Raw genomic sequence first — 26,391 nt, 5'->3', positions numbered from 1 at the left:
GCGCGCGGCACCATGGGCCCGCCACGTCGGCGCGGGGCGATGACGTCACCCCACCCCCGGGTTGCCAGGCAACGGCGTGCTGGCGATGGCGGCGCGGCAGGGAGCAGGCCTCAGAGCCTGGGTGGGTGTCACCACAGAGTTTATTATATATACACGCGCTATACATTCATGGGGAACACGGCCCTGCCCACGCCCCCCGCCCTGAGGAGGCTCCACACGCCGGGCCCACGCTGCTCCCTGCGGGACAGCTGGTGGGTGGCACGGTGATGTCAATAAACACCGGTGATGTCAATAAACACCGGTGACGTCAATAAACACCGCCGCGTCCCACAGGGAAGGTGGCCCTCAGCACACAGAAGGCACTTGGGTGATGCAGCACCTCGGCTCCTGGGGCTACTTCAGCCAGCTCCAGTCAAAACTCTGCAAAGAGGAGCAAAAAAAAACAACTGAGGGCAGGGTCTGGCTGCTGGGTTTGATGAAAAATCAGAAATTGCCCTTAGCAAGGATGCTCCCAGAAGTTAACATAGTATAGCACAGTACAGGAGCCCTGTGAGTCCACTCCAGCTTGGGATTTCCCAAAGGATGAGTGAGTGCCTCCTCTCTCCTCTGAGGAAAGGCTGGGAGAGCTGGGATTGTTCAGCCTGGAAAGGAGAAGCTTCAGAGTGACCTCACTGTGGCCTTGCAGGGCCTGAAGGGGCTACAGGAAAGATGGAAACAGACTATTTCCATGGGCCTGGAGTGCCAGGACACAGGGAATGGCTTCCCACTGCCAGAGGGCAGGGCTAGGTGGGATTTTAGGAAGAAACATGGATCCATGCACACTGGCACAGGGTGCCCAGAGCTGCTGTGGCTGTCCCTGAATCCCTGAAGTGTCCAAAGCCAGGCTGGATGGGGCTTGGAGCACCTTTTTCCTATTCAAGGGGTTCTCCATGTCCCCAGGGTGTCCCCTGAAAGGCAGGTCCTGGCAGATGCACCAGCACTTACCATCATGCTGTTCTGCTCCTGCCTCACCTCCTGCAGAATGCTGCTGAAGAGCTCCAGGTAATTCACGTTCTCCCGGATCATGTCAGCAAAATTTTCCCTGCAGGAAGGGAAAAAAAGCCCCAAGGTGATGGATTACAAGCAGCACTAAAAGTAAAATCACCATCAAAAGGTGCTGCACTCAGGGGAGAGAAAAAAAAAAAAGAAAAACAAATCCAAAGAGCTCAAAAAAGTGATTTGTACTTTAATTGTATGGCAGTTTGTGCAATTAATTTTATGGAGTTTGTGCAGTGGTAGGTGACACAAAAACCTGCCTGGAGGTGGCAGGACAAAGGGAAATGGCTTCACACTGATAAAATATAATTGGAATTGTTAATGAAGCAAAGAGCAAAACCCCCTGAGCTCCAGACAGCTCAGCATGGACTGAGGGAGAGGGGCCTTAAGAGCCAGATCCAGCCCCAAGGAAGAACAACATTTCATGCAATAAATGGATGGCACAGTCCTTCAGCAGGGCATGCAGCACCTGGAATTGGCTCAGAAACAGAGAACACAGATCTCTGAATAGAGAGTTCAACCAAATCCCTGATTCTTTAGAGCATTAGTGACACCCAAACTCCTGACACTGCTGTGGAGAGGATGAAGCCTCTGAGATACTGAGCTCCCTGCAGCTCATACCTGTCACATTCACATTTTCTGAAAAATCCCTTTGCCCAGGATTTTCTCCTGGGAAGCTGAGAAGTCTCAGAGAAAAAGGAAAACAAATTCTTATCTCATTTACTTCTCCTGTGTTGTGCTCACATGTGGAATGTGTTTGGAGATTGTTTATCCAACAGGTGGTTGTTTAATGGATTCTGGTGTGAATTATTTGACTTATTGGCCAATCAGGGCCAAGCTGTGTCAGGACTCTGGAGAGAGTCACAAGTTTTCATTATTAGCTTTTTAGCATTCAGTAAGTATCCTTTCTGTATTCTTTAGTTTAGTATAGCATTCTTTAATATAATACAGTATCATAAAATAATCAATTATCCTTCTGAGAACAGATTCCTCATTCCTCCCTGCCACAGGCACCCCACAAATACAGCACATACCCATCTTCAGGAGCTGCCAGCGAGGACAGAGGGTGAGGAGCTGAGTTCCCTGAGCAGCCCTGGGGGAGCCACGTGGCTGCTGGAGTTGAGGCTGTCCCTTCCAGGCTAGAGCTGACCAGGGATCGAGAGGAGCTCTGAGTCTGCAAAAAGAAATTCAGGAGAATTGAGGCTTCAATGTTACCTAGGGAAGATTTGGGATTGCACATAAGCACTGCTGGTAACACACACACAGATGTGGGAACCAGGAGATGGCTTCAGGCACTGTAATAATGCAAAAAAAGCAGAGTACTCTTTAAAACACTATAACCAGGAAAGCACCTATTTAGCTTCTGCTTTTGCCATCCCAGACTGCCCTTCTCTGTAGGAAAAAAAAATACAGCCATGGTGTGGCAGTTACCCCTTTTTGCTGAGTTTACTTCCTGGCTCATGCACTGGAAGAAGTGCAAATAACCCAACAGCTACTCACACAAGCAATTTTCAGCAAATGCCAGATCTCCCTTTGTCTCTTTCCCTGCATCTGCATCACTGAGCTGTCAGCTTCCTTGATGTTGTTCAGAGCCACTTCAATCTCAGGGAGCAGGTCAATGATCTTCTGCTTGCAGCCCAAGAGCTTGCTAGAATAAAAACCAAACACAAAGTCACTTCCCAACACATTCTGGCAAAACCAAAAGCCCCACCTTCAAGGGATTCAAGAAAAATGGAAAACTGGGATACTTGAAAAATTAATGTACAAATCACAGTGGTATCTTCTCAGCTCTGTAACACTGCTACTTTTTTTTTCCCTTTGAATTTGAAGGAGTTTTCTTTTTCCTTTGAATTTTGAAGGAATTTTTAAATTTTTTTTTCTTTTGAAGATGTGAATTCCAACTTGGATGCTAACAGTCATGTTTTTAAAAATTAAGTGGAAACTCAACACAGAGGTGCAAAATTAATGCTATGAGAAATGTGAATGGAGCTTTCTGGGCTCTGACCTCCATGGTTTTCCCTATCCTTTCCTACTACAAAGCTCCAAATGCTGCAAATTGGATTTTTTTTGTCTGCATAAAGTACCTGAGGTGGCCAAAGAGCTCCTTGAGGACTCGGTCCTGGCTCTGCACTGTCTGCACAATGATCTTCACCATGTCTGTGCTGTCACTGTAGGCATGATCTGGAAGGGCCAGCAATCACCACGTTAGTAAACCCTAACAGCATTCCCTGGGTTTCAGTTCACAACAATTAATCATGGGGTAAAAGTGTGAAACAGATTTAAATCATGTTCTTCCATACCTGGAGGTCGTGCTTTTAATTGCTTGTACAGGTCTATGGCTCTCTGCTCCCTTTAAAAAGAAGAAAATTATTCAGGCAGGTGTCTCAAAAACAGCCAGGTGACTCAAAAAAAAAAAGCATTGCAGTGAAGGGATGCCTTTCTGAACTCAGATCCTTGTCCTTTTCCTACAGCTGGGACTCAGCCATGGCCTTTGGAACACAGGGATACTCCCTCTGAGATGGAATCCAACACTTTCCCCAAAGCTGTCTCTCTTTTTCTCCAATTATGCAATTTCTTCTCAGAAAAGCACACCAAGTGGAGCTTATTTTCAGTTTCAAATCTTCCCATGGCTCAGCTGTGTTTTATTTCCACTGCATCCTTCATTATCTGATTTCATTTTTGAAACTCTGCACAACTGCCTGAGAAATTCTTGTTCTGTTCCTGCTCTGCATTTTTGGCCTGAATTTTAGTGATATTCCGTAAATGGAAAGAAACAGCTGCATCACAAGCAAGATGACTGTGCTTCTCTTCTTCCCATTAAACAAACATTACTTCTTTCAAGTATTTCAAAAACAGCCACACTGAAAACTTCCAGCCTTGAACAAAATCCTTCCTGTTCTAAATCCCAGTCTGTCAGAAACAAGGAGCAGCTTCCCAGCCCCGATCCTGGTCTGCAGTGGTGGAATTGCTTAAAAATAATCTTTAAGGAGGCATGATCCTGATTAGTTTGAGCTGCTGCTGCAGCAGGTAGCTTCTCCTTTGCACCACTTCCTCCCCTGTGCACCAGTTCTGCTAAAACTGCACAGGATGAAAAGCAACTTTGCAAAGAGGGGGGAGAACATGCCAGGAGCAGGGACATTTTCTCCCTGAACAGTCAGAGTTGCTCTGAAGAGCTCTGATTAACAGATTTAATGGCTGTTCAATCCCTCTCTTTTAGAACTGCCACTTGTGCTCTCAGCAGCAGCCCAGTAACTGCTTCCTGTGTCTTCTCAACATCAGAAATACCATTTGGCTCTTTCATATTTTAATATAAAAAAAAAAAAACAAACCCAAAACTTTCCAAATATCTAAGTACCCATGAGATATTTACCCTTTTGAAAATACTGAAGGTATTTAACAGGGTTTTACAATGATCACATAGTTTTCCCACTCAACAGTAAGAAAGTCACTCCTCTCCAAAACAAAAGGAAATCCCCAGTTGAGACCAAGACCTATCTCAGTCCTGGCTCTTGTAAGATGAGGTTTCACAGTTCAGTGACAGGGAAGTGTCCCACAAACAGTGGGATCTTTCTTTTCACAAGCAACATTATGTCAAATCAACCACACACTACTCTGTACTTGTGGTCAGCATTTCAGAACAAGCTACAGAGGGGAAAAACTCCCTGAGACACAGAAATACACCAGACCCAATTTTCTACAGTGCAAATGAGCAGCCCAGGGCTTACAGGCTCTCCATGACCTCTCCCTGGCGCCTGGCGTACGGGCTCTTCTGCAGCTCCACGATCTCCGTGTGCAGGGCCATGATCTGCTCATCCAGGTAGCCAATGTCTTCAGCCTGAGGGGAAATTGGGCACAGGTCAGACCCAAGGAGAGCAATAAGGAGATAAAGATCCCAGAACAATTGTTTGGATAATGGGCTGACTGCAGGCAGAGTTTAGGAGACTAAAAAGCTCTTTGGTACAGTGCTGCTACAATAATTGAGGTTTTTATTCTCAGTGCATGGCATCACCTACAACCAAACCTCTGACCACCAACACTGGCTGAGAAAAGTCAGTTTCCTCATAACTCATCTCTCTGTGTCTCTGGATTGCCTCCTACTCTGTGTATAAACTTTTTCCATTCCTGGTAAAGGGGCAGGGCAGGTGGAATAACAGAACATAATTCTGATGGTCTGCCAAGTAAGTATCAGGTGAGGTTCCTGCTTGTCTGGAAAAAGCCAGAGACAATTCAATTCAATTACTCTGCTAGAAGCAGCCACCTTTTTATCCATTCCTTAGATAATAAAAAAATAGATGACTCTCATTTAAAACTGATTTGCATATTGACTTGCAGCATGCCAGTGATTCATGTCTGTATTCCTCAGTGAAATCCTGCAATTTTGAAATCTCTGCATAGCAAGTGATTGGTTTTCAACTTCAGCAATGGGAATTTCTGTGTGCAGCAAATCCAGCCAGGAAGACTCCTGATCCCTAACAACACCATTTCTTTTGGGCAACAAGTAACATCTCTCTGCATTCCACTCTCCTTTTCAGAGAGCTGAGTCTGGTGACTTTTGGGTTTTTCTGTCCAAATCCATTCAAACAACTTGGTGACAGGACACTGTGTCTTTTCTAATGCACCTGCAATGGTATTCCCATTCTCACAGCAGGCAGGATATAAGACACTGAAGGGACACAGCAGTGGCACATAAGACACATTAAATTCCTGTCACAATCTCCTTCACACAGAGATAATGCAGCTTCTTTAACATCCCCTACCTGTGCACATTGAGAGGCTTTCTCTTCCATTTCCTTCCAGGCCTTGAGCATCTTCTCTGAAGCTTAAGAAAAAATAGGTGGTAATTTATAAAAAGCCATTAAGGCACAAAAATAAAGCAAGACTTGGACTTTACCTGTGTTGGTAAAGAACATGATGCTGAATCTCCCAGCAGGAGCCACGACACAGAGATCACAGAGACAGCAAAGCTGCAACTCTGTGCTCAACCTTAACTCACACACAAACCCTTAGGTAGGATTTCACTGCTTGCAATCACTGGCCTAAAACAACTCTGAGTCTTCAAACTCCACCATTAAGCTCAACAACTGCCACTTTTGATTGAACACAGACTGTCCAAACCCAACTCACAATGTCTTTCCATTTTCCATCATCATCCTTCAGCCCAGTCATCATTTTTGCCTCAGCTTGCATTTTTTAGCCATATATATTCAAACTACAAGTAAATCTTGCTATTCTCTCCTCAGCACTATTTGTTTCTGGGACATGAAACTGTAGCTGGTGCTCTTTAAACCCATCTCTCATCCTGACAAATGGTTTCTCCTAACAACAAGCACAGCAGCTTGGTAGCACTGTGAGCAAGTGCAGCAGCTCTTGCCCAGTCAAAACTCCAAATGAATCAGACTCTCAATGAATAAATAGCAAATATTTACATCACCAGTCCTATTAATGCTCCTGTTTTCTATTCTCAGTGGAGAACAGCTGATCACCTGTCTCATTATCACAGAAGGTCTCCATTAACTTTATCCTCCTGCCAAACTCTCCTCCTGCACCTCTCCTAGCTAAAATACACCCATAAAGATGCTGAGCTCCTTTCCAGGATCACAGGAGACACCCAAACAAGTATTGCCCACTACCTACATATGCCATAAGCCATCTGGTCACTGTATCTCTCCAGGTCGAGGCGAATGCTCTGGTGGAAGAATTCCAGCTTTGCTTTCAGCTGCTGGGATGCTGACACCATGTTGTTCTTCATTTTGATCAGGTTGGCGTTGTACCGAAGGAGGCTGAGCCTAACAAGATGGAACAAGGACAGCACACATTAGCTGGAAGGCCCACCTGGACTTCAAAAAGAGGAAATTCTGTTGTTCTCAGAGGGACTGAGCACTGGCACCAGCCGCCCAGAGAGGTTGTGGAGTCTCCACCCTCAGAAATATTTGAAAGCTGTCTGGATGTGGTTCTTTTTGGGCATGAACTGGGCTGGAAGACTTCCAGAGGTCCCCATCTGTCAGACCTTTTCTGATCCAGAGATGGGGCAACTGAAAGGTATTTAAAAAAATTTTACTCCATTTTCAGTTTAATGTGAAGGGTGAGACAATACAGATGTTTTAATTCACACCACCACAATCAGAAGCTATTTCCTAATTACATTATCAGTGTTTCTTGGCCCATCAGCTTTTGCTGTAAACACCTCAAAGTCAACATCTAAAAATTACCCCCCATGGGTCCCATTACAATGCATCTTTCATAGCTCTATTTCTCCAAAGTATCCAGTCTTTTTGGTAAGGCCATCCTTTGAAACTTGTTTCTAGTTCCAGTCCTGTTCCATGGCATTTCTAAGTCAGCATTTCTTGTCTCAAAGTTTGCATACAGATGCATACTATCTGAGCCTTCTGTTAAGCTTTGAAAATTTTCTAAAAATCCATTTCCCACACCCATCAACTTCAGCCATGCTGTGAGACTCTCAGCATATTCAAGTGTTGCTTGGTTATGATCAAGGTCAGGCATTACCCAGCACAATTCCTGGATTGGAATAAGCTCCCAGCCCAAATATGTTTTATAATGTAAAGGCACAGAACAGCAGAGAGCTGTAAAACTTCAGGGAATCAAAACTCCCTGAGATGCATGATTCCAGGCAATCAGACCTCATGCTGGCATAGCCCTGCTCCCTCTGGAAGGGTGACAACTCACATGGCAGCTCTCTGTCCCTGGAAGAGCCTGCTGTAATCCTCCTTCAGCCCAATGACGTAGTGAACCGCTTCTGCCCACACCTTGCGCAGCTGCGGGATCGGCAGCTGGATTTTGCTGTCCTGCACTGAACACAGGAGGAACACAGGGCAGTGACAACATTTCCAATTCCTGCTTCACGTGCCTAGAAAGCCTGGGAAGTTCTGCTCAATTTCTAGGTGATGCTGCTGAAGCATGTATGAGCTTTTCATGTCACATCTCCCCCAGGTATGTGACAACCTGTGATTGAGCAGGTAAAACCTCATGGGGGGTTTTGGCCAAAAAACTCTAAAGCCCAAGGTTGCCCAAATTTAGTTGCTCCATTTAATCCATTGATACTGGTCACTGTCCTGATGTGTTTAATCTGAAGATGTCTTCAAACATTTTGTAGGTTTCCTCTCAGATTTCCTGATGTACATGTTTAAAGGGGAAAAGATGCAGGTCTCATGACAGAGATGGGAGCTGTCAGTACACTGGGGTATCAATAACCATGGTGTAAAAAGAAATGGGGGCTGACAGTACACTGGGGTATCAATAAACATGGTGTAAAAAGAAATGGGGGCTGACAGTATACTGGGGTATCAATAAACGTAGTGTAAAAAGAAATGGGGGCTGACAGTACACTGGGGTATCAATAAACGTGGTGTAAAAAGAAATGGGGGCTGACAGTACACTGGGGTATCAATAAACGTGGTGTAAAAAGAAATGGGGGCTGACAGTACACTGGGGTATCAATAAACGTGGTGTAAAAAGCCTTTGCTCCAAGAGATTCAGTACAAATGCAATGAGAACCAGAATAAAACAGCCCAGAACACAGAATAACCTGAGTGACACTAGAAGATGAGGAAAACCAGTGGAGATAGGCCAAAGAAAATTAAGTTACTGAACAGTAACTTAAGTTACTGTCACAAGGCATTTTCTGTACATGCAGTATCCCAGCAGACATCTCCTGTCCCCTGACACTACTTTGCTTTCATAGAGGTACACAGGGTCATTCATACAGATACAGATTTATGGTAAATAAACCTTCAGAGAGATCTGTTAGGTTGTGCAGTGATTGCTGTCATCTCAGCAGACAAGAAGGGGAAGCAGCAAGCAGAGAAGCAGCTTCCATACACAGCCTAAAAGCTCAAACTGGCTCATGTCATCACGACATGAATTAGGCTGCTTCAGGTTCTTATATGGCTCTCTTTGAATCAGACAGAGCCCTTCAAGACAACACCCAGGGGTTTATAAATGAGATTTCATTTTGCATGAGAACAGCACTTTTCCAGCACACTCACCAATGTAGTTGACACAGTCAGACAGACTCCGAGAAGCAAAGGGACCATCATAGACAGTTTTGCTTTTATCAAACAAGTAGACCATGTAGCTGTCCCAGCCTCTCTGGGAAGAAAACAGAAGAGAATATAAGCAAGAGAAACCCCAAGCAGCTTCTACTAACCCAGTACATAATGAACTAATTATTGTGGGCACTCTCTCTAACCAAGTGCCTTTAAAAACTTATTTTGATAGATCCTACAGGAAGACAGAACTCTCTGCTAGCAATTAATTAAATGTTTAGGCAGTGCACAACTACAGAAACCTGCTTACATTACCCAATAAAAGATCTTTACAGTTACTACATTTATAGAGCAAACTGTCTCCTGTGGGAGAAGATTTAGGCCATTTATCTTCCCTAAGATTTTAAATTCTCTGAGAACATGAAGACATGAACAGACTCCTCCTTACCACGCCATCAATAACACACTGGGAAGCAGGTTTCCTAGGGTCCAGGCAAATCCCTGTTTCCAACAGCAGCTCCTGATTTCCTGTGCTTATTCCAGTCTCAAACTCAATACGATTCTGAAGGGAATGAAGGCTTTCCTCAGGATGCAAAAGGAAGGACACAATCTTGGCAGAGGTCATGTTTAGGATGTGTACTAACTGTAAAAAGAGGACAAGTAGATTACAAATCCTTGGATATCAAAGACAAAGGCACACAAGTCTGGGATGGAGCACAGAGCAGAATGAGAGCATAATTTGGTTTTAATAACCACAATAATCGGTTCAGGAGTAAAGTCCCACATAAAAAACTCAAAGCCTGGGCCCGTAACTTTTAATGTCAGAGAAATTGATAATCCAACCCACTAAGACCCTTCACAAACCCCGCTGCAGCTTAATTACATCAAAAGAACTGAGACAAAATTATCCTCCTGTTTCTACACATGCTTGCCTTGGCTAGTCTGACTCCAGCAAAGCTCAAGTAATTGTTTGAAGAGGAAAAATCTGTTCTACTAAACTGTACCTCTGTTCTACTACAGGCATTACTACTATAGCACATGAATACACTCAGAGGTCACAGCATCAATAGGGAAGTCTGAGAAAACTGTTATTAGCAAATATTAAACCTTATTTGATCCCAGTGAGCCCTTTCAGATAACAAACAGTAATAGAGGGTCATCCTTCTATTCCAAATGTAAAGCTAGAGATTAATAATGCAGATGTTTTGTCTTCCAGTATGTACTGGACACACTCACTTCCTGATACCAGGAAAAACAATTGCTCCTGAGCCTGGAAGCTGGATGATGCCAGGACTACAAGTTTGCTCCACTGAACACTCTGTGTCCTCTGGGATGCTTTCAGAAGGCCTTTACACCCAGTAAGAGCCTCCACTCACCTTCAGATTCAGTATGTGATCCATGACCAGGAAACACCTCGGACGACTGGTCTCAGGATCTGAACCTCCACCCCTCTGCTGTGGATCCCAATTCAGCATCAGCTGCAACCAGTTTTCCATGGGTTCTACAATCAAACTAAAGCAGAAGGGTTGTAAGAAAGGGGAGGCCTTCACCAGGCTGAAGCAGCCCAGCTCCTGGGCCTCTCCTTGTGTGCTCTGACCATCTTTGTGGGCAACAGGCACGAGAGAGCCCCAAGTACCAAAAAAAGAGCTACAGGCTATCCCTTAACAGCAAACAGCAGCTTGCCAGGAGCTTGAAACACCCTGGAGAAAAAAGGAGGAGCTCTCAAGCTTGGATAAAGGAGGAAGAGCCCTCAGTTTGGAAGGCCAGAAGTGTCCCCTGTGGTGAGGACACACGTACCTGCAGAGGCTGTGAGGCTGCGGCAGGTGGGTGCTGAAACGAACCTCCCCATTCATCTCCTCAGAGGCAAAGATGTGCTTTGGGTCCTTCTTCTTGATCTTTTCATGCCTGGGAAATAAAATCCTTTGTGTATATGCTGAGGAGTGTTACTTTTGTAAGGGAGCAACTGAAGACAGCAGAAAGGGGCCAGTGTCCAGCAGCTTTAGAAAACAAATTCATCTTTCAGGACAAAGATGCCATTTTCAATCCACCCAGAACATCTCCACGGGAAAGAGAGGAGCCCTTCCAATAAACTCTGCCTCTGGAAAGATTCACCTCTTGCTCTAACAGAAACCCACGTTTCCTATTTTTTTCTGTTACAGAGCCACCCTTTTAAAAACCAAGCAAACAAACTCTCCAGGCAGAGGAAGACAAGCAGAAACCTCCATATGCAGATTAAAGTCTTTCAGCACAGGTTTAAGTATTAGCACCTCCAAGCACCTCTTCCAGAATTAGGGTCTTACCAGGCAAATGGCTGCAGATTATGTAAGAAAGGTCTAAATCCTGCAATGCATTCAAACACCATTGTCCCAAAGCTCCAGTAATCAACAGTAACTGAGTAGGATTTGTTCTCAAAGAGTTCTGGAGCCTAAAAACGATCATAAAAAGACACTTTGACTGTGGTGTTTCCTTGCATTTCTGCAGAGGCAAAGCTGCATGCAGGTGTGGCTCCCTGAGAGGGGACACCCGTGGGACAAGTCCCCAGGATCTCCATTTTTGGAGGTTTCAGCCCTTGGCAGTGCCAAGCCACAGCTGTCCTGCCTCAGTGCTGGTGACACTTAAAGAAAAAGTCTTACCAGATATTGCAATGTTCCAACAAATGAAGTGCATAAACTCCCTTGATCCAGATCCTTTGCATATCCCAGGTCTATTATTTTGTGAACAATCTGCAAACAGTTTAAACAGTTCATCAGAAGAGCAAATGCTGAGGGGAAAAAACCCCACCAAACAACCCAAAATCTGCTCAGTGACAGTCACAGAATACTCTCATGAGGAAAGCCAGAGTGGAAATTCTGGAGAAAGTCCATGGCAAAGCTTCAGCAACAGTGTTAAAGCTTTTAGTAAATGCACAGTTCAATTTTCAGTCCAGTTCAATGTGACAACTTCCAGAAGTGATAACGGAAACACACTGATCACTTGACTTACCTTCCCACCTTCATCCTGAAGAACAATATTTTCAGGCTTTAAATCTCTGTGTATAATTCTGTTCTCATGCAAATACTGGATACCAGACCCTGAAAGACATGTGTTTGATTTAACTCAAAATAAAATCCACTCTGATTAAACATAAATCTGATGAAAACCTAATACTGGGGGGGGGCAAATTCCCAGCCTTCCATGATTTACCACCACTCATTTCTACATTTAACAGCTTCCAAACTTGTGTTTCTTCTCCACTGCATTTTCACATCTTTGCAAAGACATGCCAAAGACACTCAACTGATCATGGAAAAAAAAACCCAAAACATTCTGGAAGGGGAACAAGGATAAAGCAAGCAGAGTTGCTTTTTATTTCAGGAATTCAGCTGGAAACCCTCTTGAGCACTGAAAGTCCAGGCTAATACCCTGAAATACTTTCTCATGCAGGTTATCTGTAAGAGAATTAAGAAAACAAGGAGCTTTCCTGGAAAACCTTTTTCCTGGAGAAACCCAGGCATTGCCCTTTATCAGACAGCTCTTCCTTCCCATGATGTCTAGAAAAATAGGTACTTCCCAAGGGCCTGATTTTTTAAATACCCTGCTTATTTTAGTTCCCTTTTCATGGTAAGCTGAAAAGGGAAAATGCCACTTCACTTAAAAACAAAACAAACAAAAAACCAAACAAAAAGAAAGCATTAACTACATACCAATGTCACTAAGCAGAGAAAGGATTTGACTTTCCTTCAGCCCACAGCAGTTTTCTGGTTTGTTTAGCAACTACAAAAAAGCAAAAGATGTTCAGATCCACACTTGCAACAGCAAAACCAACATTTGTTAACAGCAAAACCCAACATTTTCCATCCCCTGTTGAAACTACCCAACAAACAGCACAGCTCAAGAACACTCCAGCTGAATGGAGCTGTTGGTTTTGTACAATAAAATCATGGCCAAGAAGAAAATAACTCAAGCAAAATGAAAATTCAGAAAGAAAAGGGGTAGGAGACAAAGGCAGGGCCACAGGCAAAGGAGGCTCCCCCTCAGCAGTGTCTTAATGAGCTGTCAATAAAAGCAGCTTCAGCAATTTCTGACTGCTAGAGATGACTGAGATGCTTCAGCCCTCATGATGGATTCACAAGGAAAAATTAATAATGAAGTGAAACACAAATGATGCCAAACAAGAGCAAGATTTAAGGAACACAATCAGAAATAAAAAAGATTATGTTTTTTTATAAAGCAGTACAGAACATCAGATGGAATGAAGCATGTTACTTCCTAAATTGTTACAGCCTCTATGCCACAGCTGAGGCCTCATCAGAAATGAAGTGACAAACACTGCACTGCAAGTAGAGCTATCTTCTCAGCCAGGGTCTCTAATCTACCTTCAGGGAGTCTCCAAACTTTTACTGCAATAATACAAAATAATACAAGAGCCAGATGAATCTGGGACTGTGGCCAGGTGCCTGTGTCTGCAACCCCCAAATGCTTTTTCATATATTCCCCTTCTTTTACTGTGACTTAAACCTTAAAAGTGTCTCTTGGACTGTTTCTAACAACTCAAAATCATATAATGAGACAGGATTACTGCATTCACCAGCTGCTCACGTTCCCCAGGGCTGTTTAACACCACTAACAAAAACTACAGAAAAATGAATTTCCTGATCACATAGATGAGGTGATTTCTAAGCAAATCCTGAGAGGGATTTGCTGCTTCACCCCTCTAGAAACTGCTGCTTCCTGAATCCAGCTGTAATGGAAAGGGAGCACAGACTCTACCAGGTCACTAAGCCACTGCCTGGGGAACTACTGAAAGGCTCCTTTATTTTTGGGTGTTGCCAGTGTGCAGATTGGCAGTTCCCAGTTCAGCAGGAATAGCAAAGCTTCAGAATCCCTGGAGGCCCCAGTTCAGCAGAAACAGGCTCATTGCCTGTGCTGAGAGCAAGGCAACACCAGATACACGTGAATCCAAACCAGTCAGACTGAACAGATGGAGACAGCAGCAAAGCCAAACCTGCTGGGTGACAGCAGCTGCACTAATGCTAAAGCAGTTCCATGAAAGGACACACCAGGATAAGAGTATCTGCCCTTGGCTTGCCCTCTGGTTTCAGAAACACAAGCCTTGTTCCCTACACGTGGTTTTTTCCCACTCTACATTAACTTCCTCACACCTGTACCTGATGCCTCAGGTTTAGCTTTTATGTATTTCAGATTCTGTACTGCTTTAGCGTGTGGCTCTGAGCTTCACATTAAGTGTTGGTGAGCTCCCTTCACAGAGTAGCTAAATAAAACAATTCCTTCCCTAGCTGGGGACCAAGGACAACCATCCAAATTTCAGGCTCAAGAACATAAACCAAGCAGGCTGAAGAGAGAAAAACAAGCAGGATGGGACTTCATAACCTGAAGCTGTAATTGGACAATGAACTCCAGAACTCATAAAAGTGACAGACCCCATGACCGGTCATGCATTCTGTGCCCATTTTGGTTCATCCTGGGGGCAGCCCTGGCTGGGCTCTTGTGCTGCCCAAGGTGGATCCACGGAGGAGATCCTTTTAACAAATCCCTGCTTTATTCTTTAACTCTGTCTGGCCTCTGTTCTAGGGCAGCCTTCTCAAGACATCATACCCAAAAAGAGAAGCTCCCCAGAGCAGTGCTGGTGACAGGAGCAGCACTGACAGGCCCAGTTTGGTTTGTTTGCTTTTTACTGGAAGCAAAGCAGGCGTTACCTTGCGGAGGTCACCCCCTGAGCAGTACTCCATGGCCAGGAGAGGAACGTCGTTCACCAAGAAGTTCATCTCCTCAGGAACCTCACAGGCTCTGACCACGTTGGGATGGTTCAGCCTAAGCACACAGAGAGCTGCATGAAAACTCTCTTTGGGAGAATGAGACAAGAGCAACCAGTTTTATGCTCCAGGGACAGCTTCTGTTCCCCACAGGAGTCCTTGCTCACTCATCAGCTGGTACCTACCAGTACCCAAATGCATAAAATCCACACCTTGGGAATACACAAAGCAATGATGAGCAGAAATGATGTCTCAAAGCCAAGGTACAGGACTGGGATGCTGGGGATCCAGACTCAAGTTGTGAATTCTTGCAGTCCTGGCAGTGTCATTACATGTGTGTGTGCTGCTGTATGTAGGAGCAGATTCCCCCTGGCCCAAGAGCTTCACAAGAACCCCTTAACACCTGTGTAACTGCACCAGGCAGGTGAAAGCCACATTCACAGGGGAAAATTAACTTCTGCAGCTGAATTCAAACAGCTGTTTCCTGACTGCCTTTAATACATGCTACTCTTAGGAATAAATGACATATCCAGAAGGAAATGAAGGCAAATTATTTCTCTCTACATCTTCCAGAGCCTCTGGACACCAATGCAAGAGCAGCTCATAACACAGTGGTTGATTTCAGCATCCAAATCAGACAGCACCAAGCCTTGACTTACACATTCACGTTCCCTGCCAGTGGGTTCCCCTTATGTCATGGCACACAGTGAGCAAGTGAGGGTAACAAAGCAACAGCAGGAGCTCAGAAAAGCCCTGAACAGCAGGGCCACTGCAGACCTTGGGGAGGACAACTCAGAGCATCCCTGCTCCCACCAGTGGGATGGAGGATTTCCTGCTCCATGATCTCTTTCTCTCTCAGGAGCAGTTCTGCGAGAGCCAAACACCCAGAGGCAGCCCCCACATCCATGAGACCAAAGCTGTCCAGCCCTGTTTCACCTGCTGGAGAGGGAGGGTGGGCAGCACAGAGCATGGACTTTCTCACGAGGAAGCGTAAGGAGAATTTATTCTTTACATTCGGCAACGTAACAAAAAAAAAGCAATTCCAGGATCCCCCGGGTGCTAAATCAAAAACAAAATACCGCAGGGTACGGGAACCCGTGGGTGTTCCCAAATCACAACATTAAAAGTCAACCCATAGGGTGGTGTGAGATTTCAGATGAGCGAACAGCCCAGGCAGCACAACAGGGCACGGGGTTTGGGGGTCACCAGCTCCCAGGCCAAGGCAGGAGCTGGGGCATGGGATGAGAGATAAACCAGCACAGGCACGCCAGGTGACAAAGGGGCTGACCCCCGGCCGTCCCACTGCCAGGCTGGGGCAGCAGCCGAGGCACCGGCTGTCCCCACAACACGGTCCCATCTCCCCAGCCGCTCCGGGGCTCCCTGCCCGCACTCCCCTCTCCCGGCCAGTCCACGGACTGACCCCGGCCGTCCCCTCTCCCCGTCTGTCCGGTGCCGCCGTGCCGGCCGCACTCACTTCTTCATGATGTCGATCTCGTGACACCAGCGGTCCTTGTTCTTGACGCTGAGCTCCAGCCGGCACGACTTGATGGCCACGCGGTCGCCCGAGTCCTGCGGGACACAGCGCCGTCAGCCGCCGCGGCCCGGCCGTGCCCTCCCCGCCGCCCGGCCCGGCCCCACCTGGTGCTGGTACAGGCACACGTTGCCGAAGCCGCCGGTGCCCAGGCGGTCGCGCATCTCCCAGGGCCCGCAGCCGCCGGCCGGGTGCCCGCGCAGCGCCGCCCCGGCGGGGGCCCGCTCGCCGGCGGCGGGCGCGGGGGGGCCGCCCCGCTCCATGGCTCGGCCGCTGGCTCCGGCACTCCGCCTTTATTGCCGCGTCACCGCCCGCGTCCGCCCGGGGCCGCCGCCGGCAGCGCCGCCTCAGTCGCGGAGGGAGAAGTCGAAGGGCTCGAAGTCTTGGCGGAAGGCGCGGGCCTGCGCCGCCTCCTCGGGCCGCTGGGCGGCGCACTGCCGCCAGTCCGCGCGCTGCGGCTGCGCCAGCAGCGCCTCGCTCGCCAGCACCTCCCTGCAACGACAGCGACGTGACGTCATCGCCGCGTCACCGCTACGCCATCGTGACGTCACGGAGGTAGGCGGGGGGATGGCACGCACCTGCCGAACTGCAGCGGGAAGCGGCCGCGGATGCGGTGGAACAGCTTCTCCCCCGTGTCCAGCTCCACGTAGAAGTACGGAATCCCCGGCTGAGCCACCTGTGCCATGGGAACCATGGAACCACAGAGTCAGATTGGCTGGAAAACACCTCCAACACCATCAAGTCCAAGCCATGACCCATCACCAGCTCGTTCACTGCACCATGGCACTAACTGCCACTCCAGGATGAACCACAAACACCTCCAGGGCTGGCGACTCCACCACCTCCCTGGGCAGCCCCTTCCAATGGCCCTCCTGGGCAGCCCCTTCCTAATCATTCTTCTGAGAAGAGCTACCAGGGGACAAGCAGAGCCTCTTCCCAGCCACTCCAGAGGTTGGGGACACAGCTGTCCCCATGCCACAGTCCTCTCTCCTGGGAGGAAACTGGGAAAATAACCCCACAAAGTGCCAGAGGTCAGTGCCTGAGCTCAAACAACACCTTCCATGGGAGGAAGGAGCAGTGGGCACTCTCTGCTGGGATCACCTATGGTATTTTGTGGTTTAATTCTGCTGTGAGTGACTAAATAAGAACCAGGCAGGTCAGTCATTCCCAGCCTCACTGAGGTCACCCCAGCCTAGTAACAACACATTCTTGGAGGATGGGGCCACGCTCACATTTCTCAGCTGAGGGGAACTTCTCCCAGAGCAGAATTCTGGCACATCCCCAGATCAAGTCCATGAGATTCTGCCTCCAACAGCTTGACCCCACCCCAGAGAGTGAGCTCAGATGGGAACAGCAGCTTAGGCAGGACAGGGGGGAAGTGAAGAGGTAAATCTGGCCCCGTACTTGCGCGAGATCCGAGTGCTCTGGGATTTCCAACAGCTCAATCTGTTGCTCCTGTGCTTGTGTAATAAATGCCTCCTTGATGTCTTCAGAAGTGCAGAGGTCCAGAGGGACAGGAATGACCTGGAGAGGGAGGACATTTCCATCAAAGAAGACGAGACAATCCATTTGCAGAAAGCCATCAGTCCATCACTGGAGCTTGTGGCTCCTCAGTACAGCTCAGCCTCATCACACAAGACAGGTGAGCACCCATCTCTACAGGCTTAAACTTATGAGAGTTTTTGTCCTGTAGGAGCTGGACAGAGAGCTGAAAACTCCAAGCTTCAAAGTTCTCAGCACAGCCCTCTCCTTTCTCATCTCTGTGGTAGTTCTGATACAGCTCTGATACACTTAAAGAGCTGCCACACACAGCAACCACCACAGTGAACCCCAAAATGGCTCTTTCAGTTCCTCTGGAGTTTATATTCAGTGCAAGTTTATGTTTCCCCAGGGTGACACCCAAACCATACCTGTAGCTGCAGATGCTGACTCCTATAGTTTCTTTCAAATAGGACATATCTCTTCCCCTTGCTCCTGAAAAATTCCTTTAGGGCAGCCTTGTACTTGGTGACTTCTTCCAGCACCTCTGAAGACAAGTCCACCACTGACTGATAGTGCCCAATTGGCAAAATCAGGACGTGGTCAGGTGACAAACCCCCTTTGGCCAGGGCAAGGTAGCACTAGAGTGAAACAACACACACCAGTTACTCACTGGGCTGAGGGAATTTACTCCCTGACTACTCATTCTGAGTAGCCTCAGGAACAGGTGAGTCTTCTGTGTTGCTTATTGGGGAATGTTTATTAACCATTTTATTTGAATTTATTTTTGTATTGAATTTATTAATCACTAGAGGATGAGAAAGAGACAAAGAGACTGCCAAAGGACAAAAAAAATTATCTTTTGAATGCCTTGTGTGCAGGGAAGCTGCTGAGTGAACTTCACAACCGAGGCAGGAATTTCTTATTCTGACACAAAAATCCACTTAAAATTAAACAGATTTAAACTAATCCTGTGGACAAACCTGTCCCTGTAAGTGGATTATGCTATACAGGAGCAGTAACTTTGAGCAAAGTGCATAAAACAGTGATGGACTGAGCTTCAAAGTCAACATCTTGAAGACATCTTCTTTTGCACCTCTATAGAACAAATCTGTAACCAGCCATCCCAGAGAGATCTGGCACTGGTGCATCCTGCTGCCAAAGCAGGTTCCAGCTTTCTTCCAGCTGGAAAAGTTTTGCCAGATGGTAACAGAGGGCTGGCACAGCAAAAAGTGTTCTGGCACTGGAATCCAGCTCTGCTGCTGGAACAAAACTAGGCCACTTTTTACAAGTTTATTTATTTGTAGAGCAGATGCAAAGAAACTGAAAGTACACCCAAGAGCCAGCTGCGAAAAGTTTGTTTTAAATTTAAAATTGGAGATTGGTATTTTGCATTGCCATGTCTTAGTATGACTCTGACCTAGCAAAGCCCATGCTGCAGGTACTTACATGTGTGCCAATACTGACGACCAAGTGCTTCTCCACCTCTGGGCTGGCCAGGCAGAACCAGCAGGGCCCTGTGGGCTGAGCTTTGTTGGGAAAGAAAATAAGGATTAGCAGAAGGGATATTTGTAAGAACACAGAGAACCTGGTATTTCCCAGCCACCCTTCCCAGTTTATAAAGTGCTGAAGGTTGTCAGAAGGACACAGCTCTGGCCAGGGACATTCCAGCAAGAAAGGAGGGGGGTGGCAGTCAGACCCTGCTGACTGCCAATCTCCTGGAATGCTGTAACCTAATGAAGGAGGAGTTTGGTAGTTCAGGAGTTAGTAGTTGCAGCTCACTAATAAGAAAACACCAGCAAATGTAAGCAAACAAATCAAAACGAGGTAAAATTACTGCACAGGTAAAGACAAGGGCAGATGCTGTCAAACACACTTGTCAGTTCTGGCCTATCCACCACACCCAAAACACCTGGATTCACACCCAAACTGTGATACCTGAGCTGAGCTTTTTGGAAGTGGCTGGTTCAGAGGGTAAATGCCATCAGCCCAACCACAACCACCACAGACCCAAAGAGCTTTGAAACTATGCTCTTCTTTCACCTGCTGAAGCCTATCTTCCCTTGGAAACAAGGGGCCCTTCATCCTCCTGCATTCCCTCAGCAGCTGGCACTGACAGAGCTCTCTGGCTCTGACACCTGCAGCTCAACAGCTTGAGGAACAACTTGGAGTGACGTGGTCCATCCAAAGCCTCGAGGGAAGAGCTCAGGAAAAAAGCATCCTCACACTTACGGGGTTTCTTGGCTTGCTTAGGCTGGGAGTCCCCTCTCTCTTTCCCATCTGAGGGACGTTTCTTTCCCTGATGCTTGTTCAAGTCAAAGAAAAACTGACATGCTGGTTCTTCCTGTTTAGGAAATGAAAAGTGAACAGGATGTTCAGTTAGAACTGCATCACAGAAAGTGACAGGATATAGATTTGATTTGATTTTTCCTGAAGAGCTGTGAACCACTTCTGAAAAGCATCAATGTCACAGAATCTCTGAGGCTGGAAAATCCCTGCCAGCCCATGGAGTCCCAGCTGTGCCCAGTGCCCACCTTGTCCCCAGCCCAGAGCACTGAGTGCCACCTCCAGCCCTTGCTGGGACACCTCCAGGGATGGGCACTCCCTGGGCAGCCCCTGCCAAGGCCTGAGCAGCCTTTCCAGAAGAAATGCCTTCTGAATACCCTGGAACAGAATGACCTGTCTCCTAGTAATGCAGCAGGCTTTACCTGCTTCAGTTAGGGAAAACTTGAGGGAGAGCTGCCCCAAATCATTATGCTCTCCTATTCAGCCTTATGCTGAACATTCAGAATTGCCAGATTTTATGGATTATTCAAATCTTTTCATTTGCCAGCTAGTGCCAAAAGAACGGCTTTATTTCTTAGAGATGTTAACCTGCCACAGACTTGCCAGAGGTTGAAAACAGTTGATTGAGGTATCCCATAGAGCCAAATGCCATCAGAAGGCTTTAATGCTGAAGAGGACAAAACTTTTGTCCCCATGTTTCTTATAGTCCTTCTTTAAGAAGTGAAAGGCCATCATAAGTTCTCTGCTCCAGGCTGAACACCCCCAGCTCCCCCAGCCTGTCCCCATGGCAGAGCTTTGGACAGAGATATCCCAAAGGGAAAGCCAAGCAGTGCTGTGAGCACAGAGAGAGAAGCAGAAGGCCCAGGGGGAGGAGCACAGGGCAGTACCTCTGCAGAGAGAGGGGCTTTGCTCTTGGGAGCCTCCTTCCTGAGTTTCCGGTAGGGATTTTCGGTGACATCCTGAGGCTGCTTCACCAGCTCTGCAGGGTCCATGGAGCTCATGGGCACGATGCTGAAGGCATAGAGGTACTGCAACAAACACAGGCAATCAGGGACAGGCAGCTCCTGCCATCATTTATGAACTAGGACACCCCAGAACAGCTCCACACCCCTCAGCACATCAGTGTTTGTGCCAAGGCAGGGCATGGAAGAAGTGGAAAAACACATCCCCTGTGCCAGTGTCCCACCCAGGAGTTCATGCAGTGCATCCTTGATCCCTGCCCGTTTCCAGGCCTTCTTTCTGGCCTTTTTTGTTACCAGGCCTGGATCCTGTTCATCCTTAACTACTAAATAATATTCCTTAACTATCAACCAATATTCCTTAACTTTCTTAAGTGGAGAAGAGAAACAGGTTAAAAACCTTATGCCACAAGTTTGTTATTTTCAGTGGTTTGTGCCTCAGAACACAAGGTGCAGCCCTTACTACCCTTGTGACATAACAGGCAAGTGGTACCAATTACTCAAGTGAGACAGATATCTCCACTTCAGCCAAGCTTTTAAGTGCCTGATGTTGTCCTCTAACTGCTCTCACTGCCCCAGTATTGTACTTGAGAAAAGAAGGAAGATTCAAGGGTGTCAGTACCTTTTTCTTGCTTGCATTGCCAACATCAGCAAGGGCAATAAACCTGGTGACGTGCTGTGGGGTCTCCTGTAGCACCATGTGATTCCTGTAAGGAAGCAACACCTGGCTGTACTGGCAAATAAAATATTGAAAGGACAGTGGGAGAACCCCTGCCTGCCATGAAGATACTCAGACAGCACACCAATCCTCCTGTGTTCCTTAAAAACTGAACCCTTACTGAAAATAAACAAAATTTCACATGATTTTACAAACCTGTAAGGAAGTCTTTCATAGTAGGCCTTCTCCAGGGCAGCAAAATGGTACCTTGGTTTGAGACTTGCAGCTAGATCTGCTACCAGCTTGGAGCCACACTTCTTGGTATCTATTTCTCCCTACAAAACACAAACCAAGTTTTATTTAAACCTCTCCAAGAGCAGGGAAAAGAAAGGTTTAATATACTTCTCTCCACACTCCAGTGAGTACGTTCCCAGAAAATTCATGCCAACGGAAGTCAAACATAGAATGATATATTAAACAACTACAGAGAATGCCTATGGGAACTTCTGAGATCTGAGTTTCCTCTCTGAGCCAGAACATCCCAACAAATCTTTCTCTACAACCCCCAAGGGCAGCAGGGTTGGTTATCATGCTGTGAGGGAAGGTTCTTCATGCATTTAAACTGAGGATTGTAACTCTTTTTGGATGTTGGGAAAAAACTGAGAGGAAGCAAAAAATGTTCTTTTGCCATGTGTGTGACCTTGCTGTCCAGACAGGTTTCAAATCATCTGAAAATCACTTCTGTTGAGGAACATTAACACAACAAAATTTGATACAAATAAAACAACACCCTCAGAATCCAGACTGAGGAAGAACCAGACTACTCACTGATACTTAAAGAAATAAACACCAAAACACTTAAAAAGTGGCAGGGACAGCTAAAATGCCTTGAAGTCTCACAAACCCCCCTCCTTTCAGTTTTCTCTGAAGAACCAGAACATCTGCTCTCCCTGTTTTTACTCCTGGCTTTCTCAAGCACACCAAAACACTTAAAAAGTGGCAGGGACAGATAAAACGCCCTGAAGTCTCACAAACCCCCCTCCTTTCAGTTTTCTCTGAAGAACTTGAACATCTGCTCTCCCTATTTTTACTCCCAGCTTTCTCATGCACTTGGAGAGGGTCTGACTGATACTTAAAGAAATAAACACCAAAACACTTAAAAAGTGGTAGAGACAGCTAAAATGCCTTGAAGTCTCACAAATCCCTCCCCTTTCAGTCCTTCTCTGAAGAACCAGAACATCTGCTCTCCCTATTTTCACTCCTAGCTTTCTCAAACACACCAAAACACTTAAAAAGTGGCAGGGACAGATAAAATGCCCTGAAGTCTCATAAATTCCCCTCCCTTCAGTCTCTCTTCTCTGAAGAACCAGAACATCTGCTTTCCCTGTTTTTACCCCCAGCTTTCTCAAGCACTTAGAGAAGGTGAACAGAACTTGCAGAAGCAGAGAGGCAGCGCTCTGTGAAATCCCAGGAACAGGACACTCACCGCGCTGTTGGCAAAAGTCCCCACGTCTCTGGGCCAGGGGGAGGTCAGCAGTATATCCACCCCCCTGAAGTTTGGGGCTGCCAGCAGAGAGGTTTTCAGCTCCGTCACATCCTTGGCGCTGAAGCAGTGCGCGGGCTCCGGCTGCTGCTGCGCCTCGGTGCCGCTCAGGTAGGCGATCTGCAGCCCCGAGCAGCCGCTGTACACACCCCTGCGGCCTGCAGGGACACACACACAGCCCTGAGAATGCCACAATCCCCTGGACAGGGCAGGGCAGCAGCAGCAGTGCTGACTTGCTGTCACTGCAGCCACCCCTACAGGCAGCTCATCTGCTGTGCCCGGAGCGATGGCATCGCTCGGTGCCACAGCGCAAACCCGAGCCTGCCCACAGAGAAACCCCAGGGTTCCCCCTCCTCCCTGCCACCTTGCTTCCCAAAAACTCATCCACAGCAATCACACATCCAAGCCAAGCACCTCTACTTTGTTATATTTTTGGCCTGGTGGCAATTCTGGAAAGAAATTGGTTTTTCCTTTTAGCTTTGCTACACTTCGCTTATTACCTCTGCTACTGCAGTACAGCCACAAAGCAAAATCATATTCAAACCTTCCCTACAGAGACAGGCATGCTCTGGGAATAAGACAGGCATGCTATAACAAGAATAAGTAAGGGAATTGACTGAACAAATCATTTCTGAAATAAAGAAAATTGAGAAAAAATAGAAAGGTTAAGAGTTTTGGAGTAGAAGAGCCTGGAATAAAATTGAATGAATATTTGAGTCAAGGAAAAGAAGGCTCAATTGAAGGAAAAGCAGGAGTGGAAGGACAATATTACACCAGATGATTTCTTACACATAGGTAAATGCAAGAAATTTAGAATAACTTCTCATAAACCAAAGGTAATAAATACAAATTTATTATTACAGAAAAGGTTTGGAGTCACTGCTGATTTGCTGAGCTGTGAATTTAGAAAATGAACAATTCGGAAGAAAAATATATCCTTATTTAAAAGCAGTATTACATTTAGAAATCTATCAATTTAGATAAAGCAAAAAAATAGTTGAAGTAGTTTTAGAATAGTTTTACCAGAAGTAGTTTAGAATAGTTTTACCAGAAGAATAAAAATGTAAAAAATTTCAAAACATTCTCTTTAATTTTTTTTTATTTGACCAACAAACAGAAGTGTCTTTTAGTTGTACAACCTTATTTCTAAGTACTGACATGCAGGAAGATAAAGCAAGAGACAAACCCTGATAATTGTGCACTTTTTCATGAAATTGAACACATTTCTATTTCAAAAGAATAATTGAAAATTATTCAAAAGAAGTGCTTTCTAATAATTCAAATGACTGTTGTAACATCCCGCTCTGTTACAAATTACTTCAGAGAACAGGCTCTTGCAACCTCTGTTCCTTCTGCTCAACAAGTTCAGTATCAGAGAAATGAGAAAAAAAACAAATCAAGAAAGCAGGGGTTTCTTTTTACAGAGATTGTACCAGTCTGAACCACAGGATAAAAAATGCCAGTGACAACTCCCAGCAAAAGGAAGGTGTTAAAGTGGGAAGATGAGAGAAGGTTCATGAGAGCCCCAGCAGGCACAGGCTGACCCCAAATGCCCTGCAGCCTTACCCAGGTAAGTGATGTTCTCTGCTAACTCACAGCCACTGACGTCTGGGAAGTAGCTCAGGGTGTCTGGGCTGTTGGCACCGAGCACGTAGGTTGGGATTGGAGCTGAGGGAGAAAACCTCGTGCACTCAGTGAGCTTTAATTCCAGCACCCAGCCCACACTGCCCAGGAATCACAGCAGGGAACCCCATCCAGCCAGACCTTCCACCACCCTCTGGGAGCAGCAGCACAAGAAACCTTCCTGTAGTGAAGCTGGAGCTCCCACAGCTGCAGCAGAGGAACAACCCCTGCTCCACCCACATTGCCCTCCCCAGCCTGTGGAAAATTAACCCCAAAGTGATGCACAGCCCTAAAGACAGGGTGTTCCACCCAGACCCATCTCTCCCTCCTGTGTGGGGTTTTCCTGCTGGAGTACAGCTGCTTTAACACGACAGTGCCCAGCCCCCGGGCAGTGACACACACACACTGACACTGCCCTCCTCCCTTACCTTTCTTGGCCCCCGTGCGGTACTCGGCCCATTCTGCCTCGGAAGTAGAGCCAAAGAAATTCCCGACACACAAAAGCATCTAAAAACAGCAGATAAATCAGGAGTTGCCATTTCACCACAGACAGAACACACACACAAAGCATTTGGTTTGCTGAAGTGAAGAGATTCTTCTGTGTTTATCTGTGTTAAACTCAACATCAACGGGTTTAAAAGGGCAGCCAGCTGCTCTCCCGCCTTCTGTGAGCAGATCACGGCTCCTCCCAATCGTTTGGTGCTGGACAGGGAGGGCTGGGGGGCTGCAAACCCTTTCTCACACCGAGCAGAAAGAGGAGTGTGGCTGCCACGGAGGGACGGGACACCAACACCCACCCAAGCACCGCCGGCACGGGAACCCCACCCCGGGCTGGCTCCGGCCTCAGCCGTGCCGGGACGGGAACGGAACCCCGCGGGAACGGCACCACGTCCACCTTCCCCCACCCAAGCCCCACGAGCCTTACATCGAAGCGGCCGCTCTTGGCCTGGATGGCGCGGACCCGCCCGAAGATCGCCTCCAGCCGCCCCTCCACGTCGCCACACGCCAGCCTGCGGGACACCGCACGGTAAGAGCGGCCGGCACGGTCCGGTCCAGCACCGGCCCCACCACCACCTCATCCCGTGTCCCGCCCCGTTCTCATCCCATCCCGTCCCGTCCCACTCACACGCGCAGCGGGGCCGCCGCCATCACGAAAATGCTGGACCCGAACCTCCCGCCACTTCCGGGTGTCCCGCTCAAAGCGCTCCGCCACTTCCGGGTGCGCCGCTCAAAGCGCTCCGCCGGTTGCCGGGTGGGGGGCGCCCGAAGCCTGACACACCGAGCTGGAATCGCCGGGAAATTTAAATCCCGGTGTCCGCAGGGAATGGCAGATATTCCCAATGCGTGGTGTCTTCATCCTGGTGTGTTAGTGCTCCAGTCAGTGCTGGCACTAAACGTGGAAAATCCGTGAAGAAGTAGAAGAGGTGATCGGGTAAGAGAGGGGTCATTGTCTCAGAAGTGATTGAAATAATCCCTGCAGGTGATTATTTACACTGATAAATTATAATCATGTTAATTATA

General features: G+C 47.1%; 2 protein-coding genes across 2 annotated transcripts; both read right to left on the bottom strand.

Moving 5' to 3' along the window:
* Positions 1 to 122: 122 nt before the first annotated feature.
* CHUK (component of inhibitor of nuclear factor kappa B kinase complex) lies at positions 123 to 16,673 on the bottom strand. Its single transcript, XM_036385748.2, has 21 exons — positions 16,430 to 16,673; positions 16,266 to 16,360; positions 14,735 to 14,849; positions 12,722 to 12,791; positions 12,021 to 12,109; positions 11,672 to 11,761; positions 11,339 to 11,463; positions 10,836 to 10,943; positions 10,415 to 10,550; positions 9,487 to 9,681; positions 9,039 to 9,141; positions 7,720 to 7,843; positions 6,670 to 6,821; positions 5,793 to 5,854; positions 4,761 to 4,870; positions 3,336 to 3,385; positions 3,120 to 3,216; positions 2,536 to 2,683; positions 2,070 to 2,209; positions 985 to 1,081; positions 123 to 420 (listed from the first exon to the last, which is right to left on the bottom strand). The coding sequence occupies exons 1-21, from the start codon at positions 16,583 to 16,585 to the stop codon at positions 394 to 396; spliced, it is 2,289 nt and encodes a 762-aa protein (XP_036241641.1). The 5' UTR covers positions 16,586 to 16,673; the 3' UTR covers positions 123 to 393.
* On the bottom strand, positions 16,584 to 26,074 carry CWF19L1 (CWF19 like cell cycle control factor 1). The gene is made up of 14 exons (XM_036385749.2): positions 25,997 to 26,074; positions 25,796 to 25,880; positions 25,299 to 25,377; positions 24,814 to 24,915; positions 23,191 to 23,405; positions 21,921 to 22,039; positions 21,669 to 21,753; positions 20,975 to 21,115; positions 20,034 to 20,145; positions 19,251 to 19,330; positions 18,233 to 18,442; positions 17,727 to 17,846; positions 16,901 to 16,998; positions 16,584 to 16,814 (listed from the first exon to the last, which is right to left on the bottom strand). Exons 1-14 carry the CDS (start codon positions 26,017 to 26,019, stop codon positions 16,670 to 16,672), a joined length of 1,614 nt encoding a protein of 537 aa, XP_036241642.1. The 5' UTR covers positions 26,020 to 26,074; the 3' UTR covers positions 16,584 to 16,669.
* Between the last annotated feature and the right edge of the window lie 317 nt (positions 26,075 to 26,391).

The sequence above is a fragment of the Molothrus ater genome, chromosome 8, assembly GCF_012460135.2.
Source record: "Molothrus ater isolate BHLD 08-10-18 breed brown headed cowbird chromosome 8, BPBGC_Mater_1.1, whole genome shotgun sequence".
Taxonomy (NCBI): Eukaryota; Metazoa; Chordata; class Aves; order Passeriformes; family Icteridae; genus Molothrus; species Molothrus ater.
Note: the sequence above shows the minus strand (reverse complement) of the source record. Positions and strands in the feature narration are given on the sequence as shown.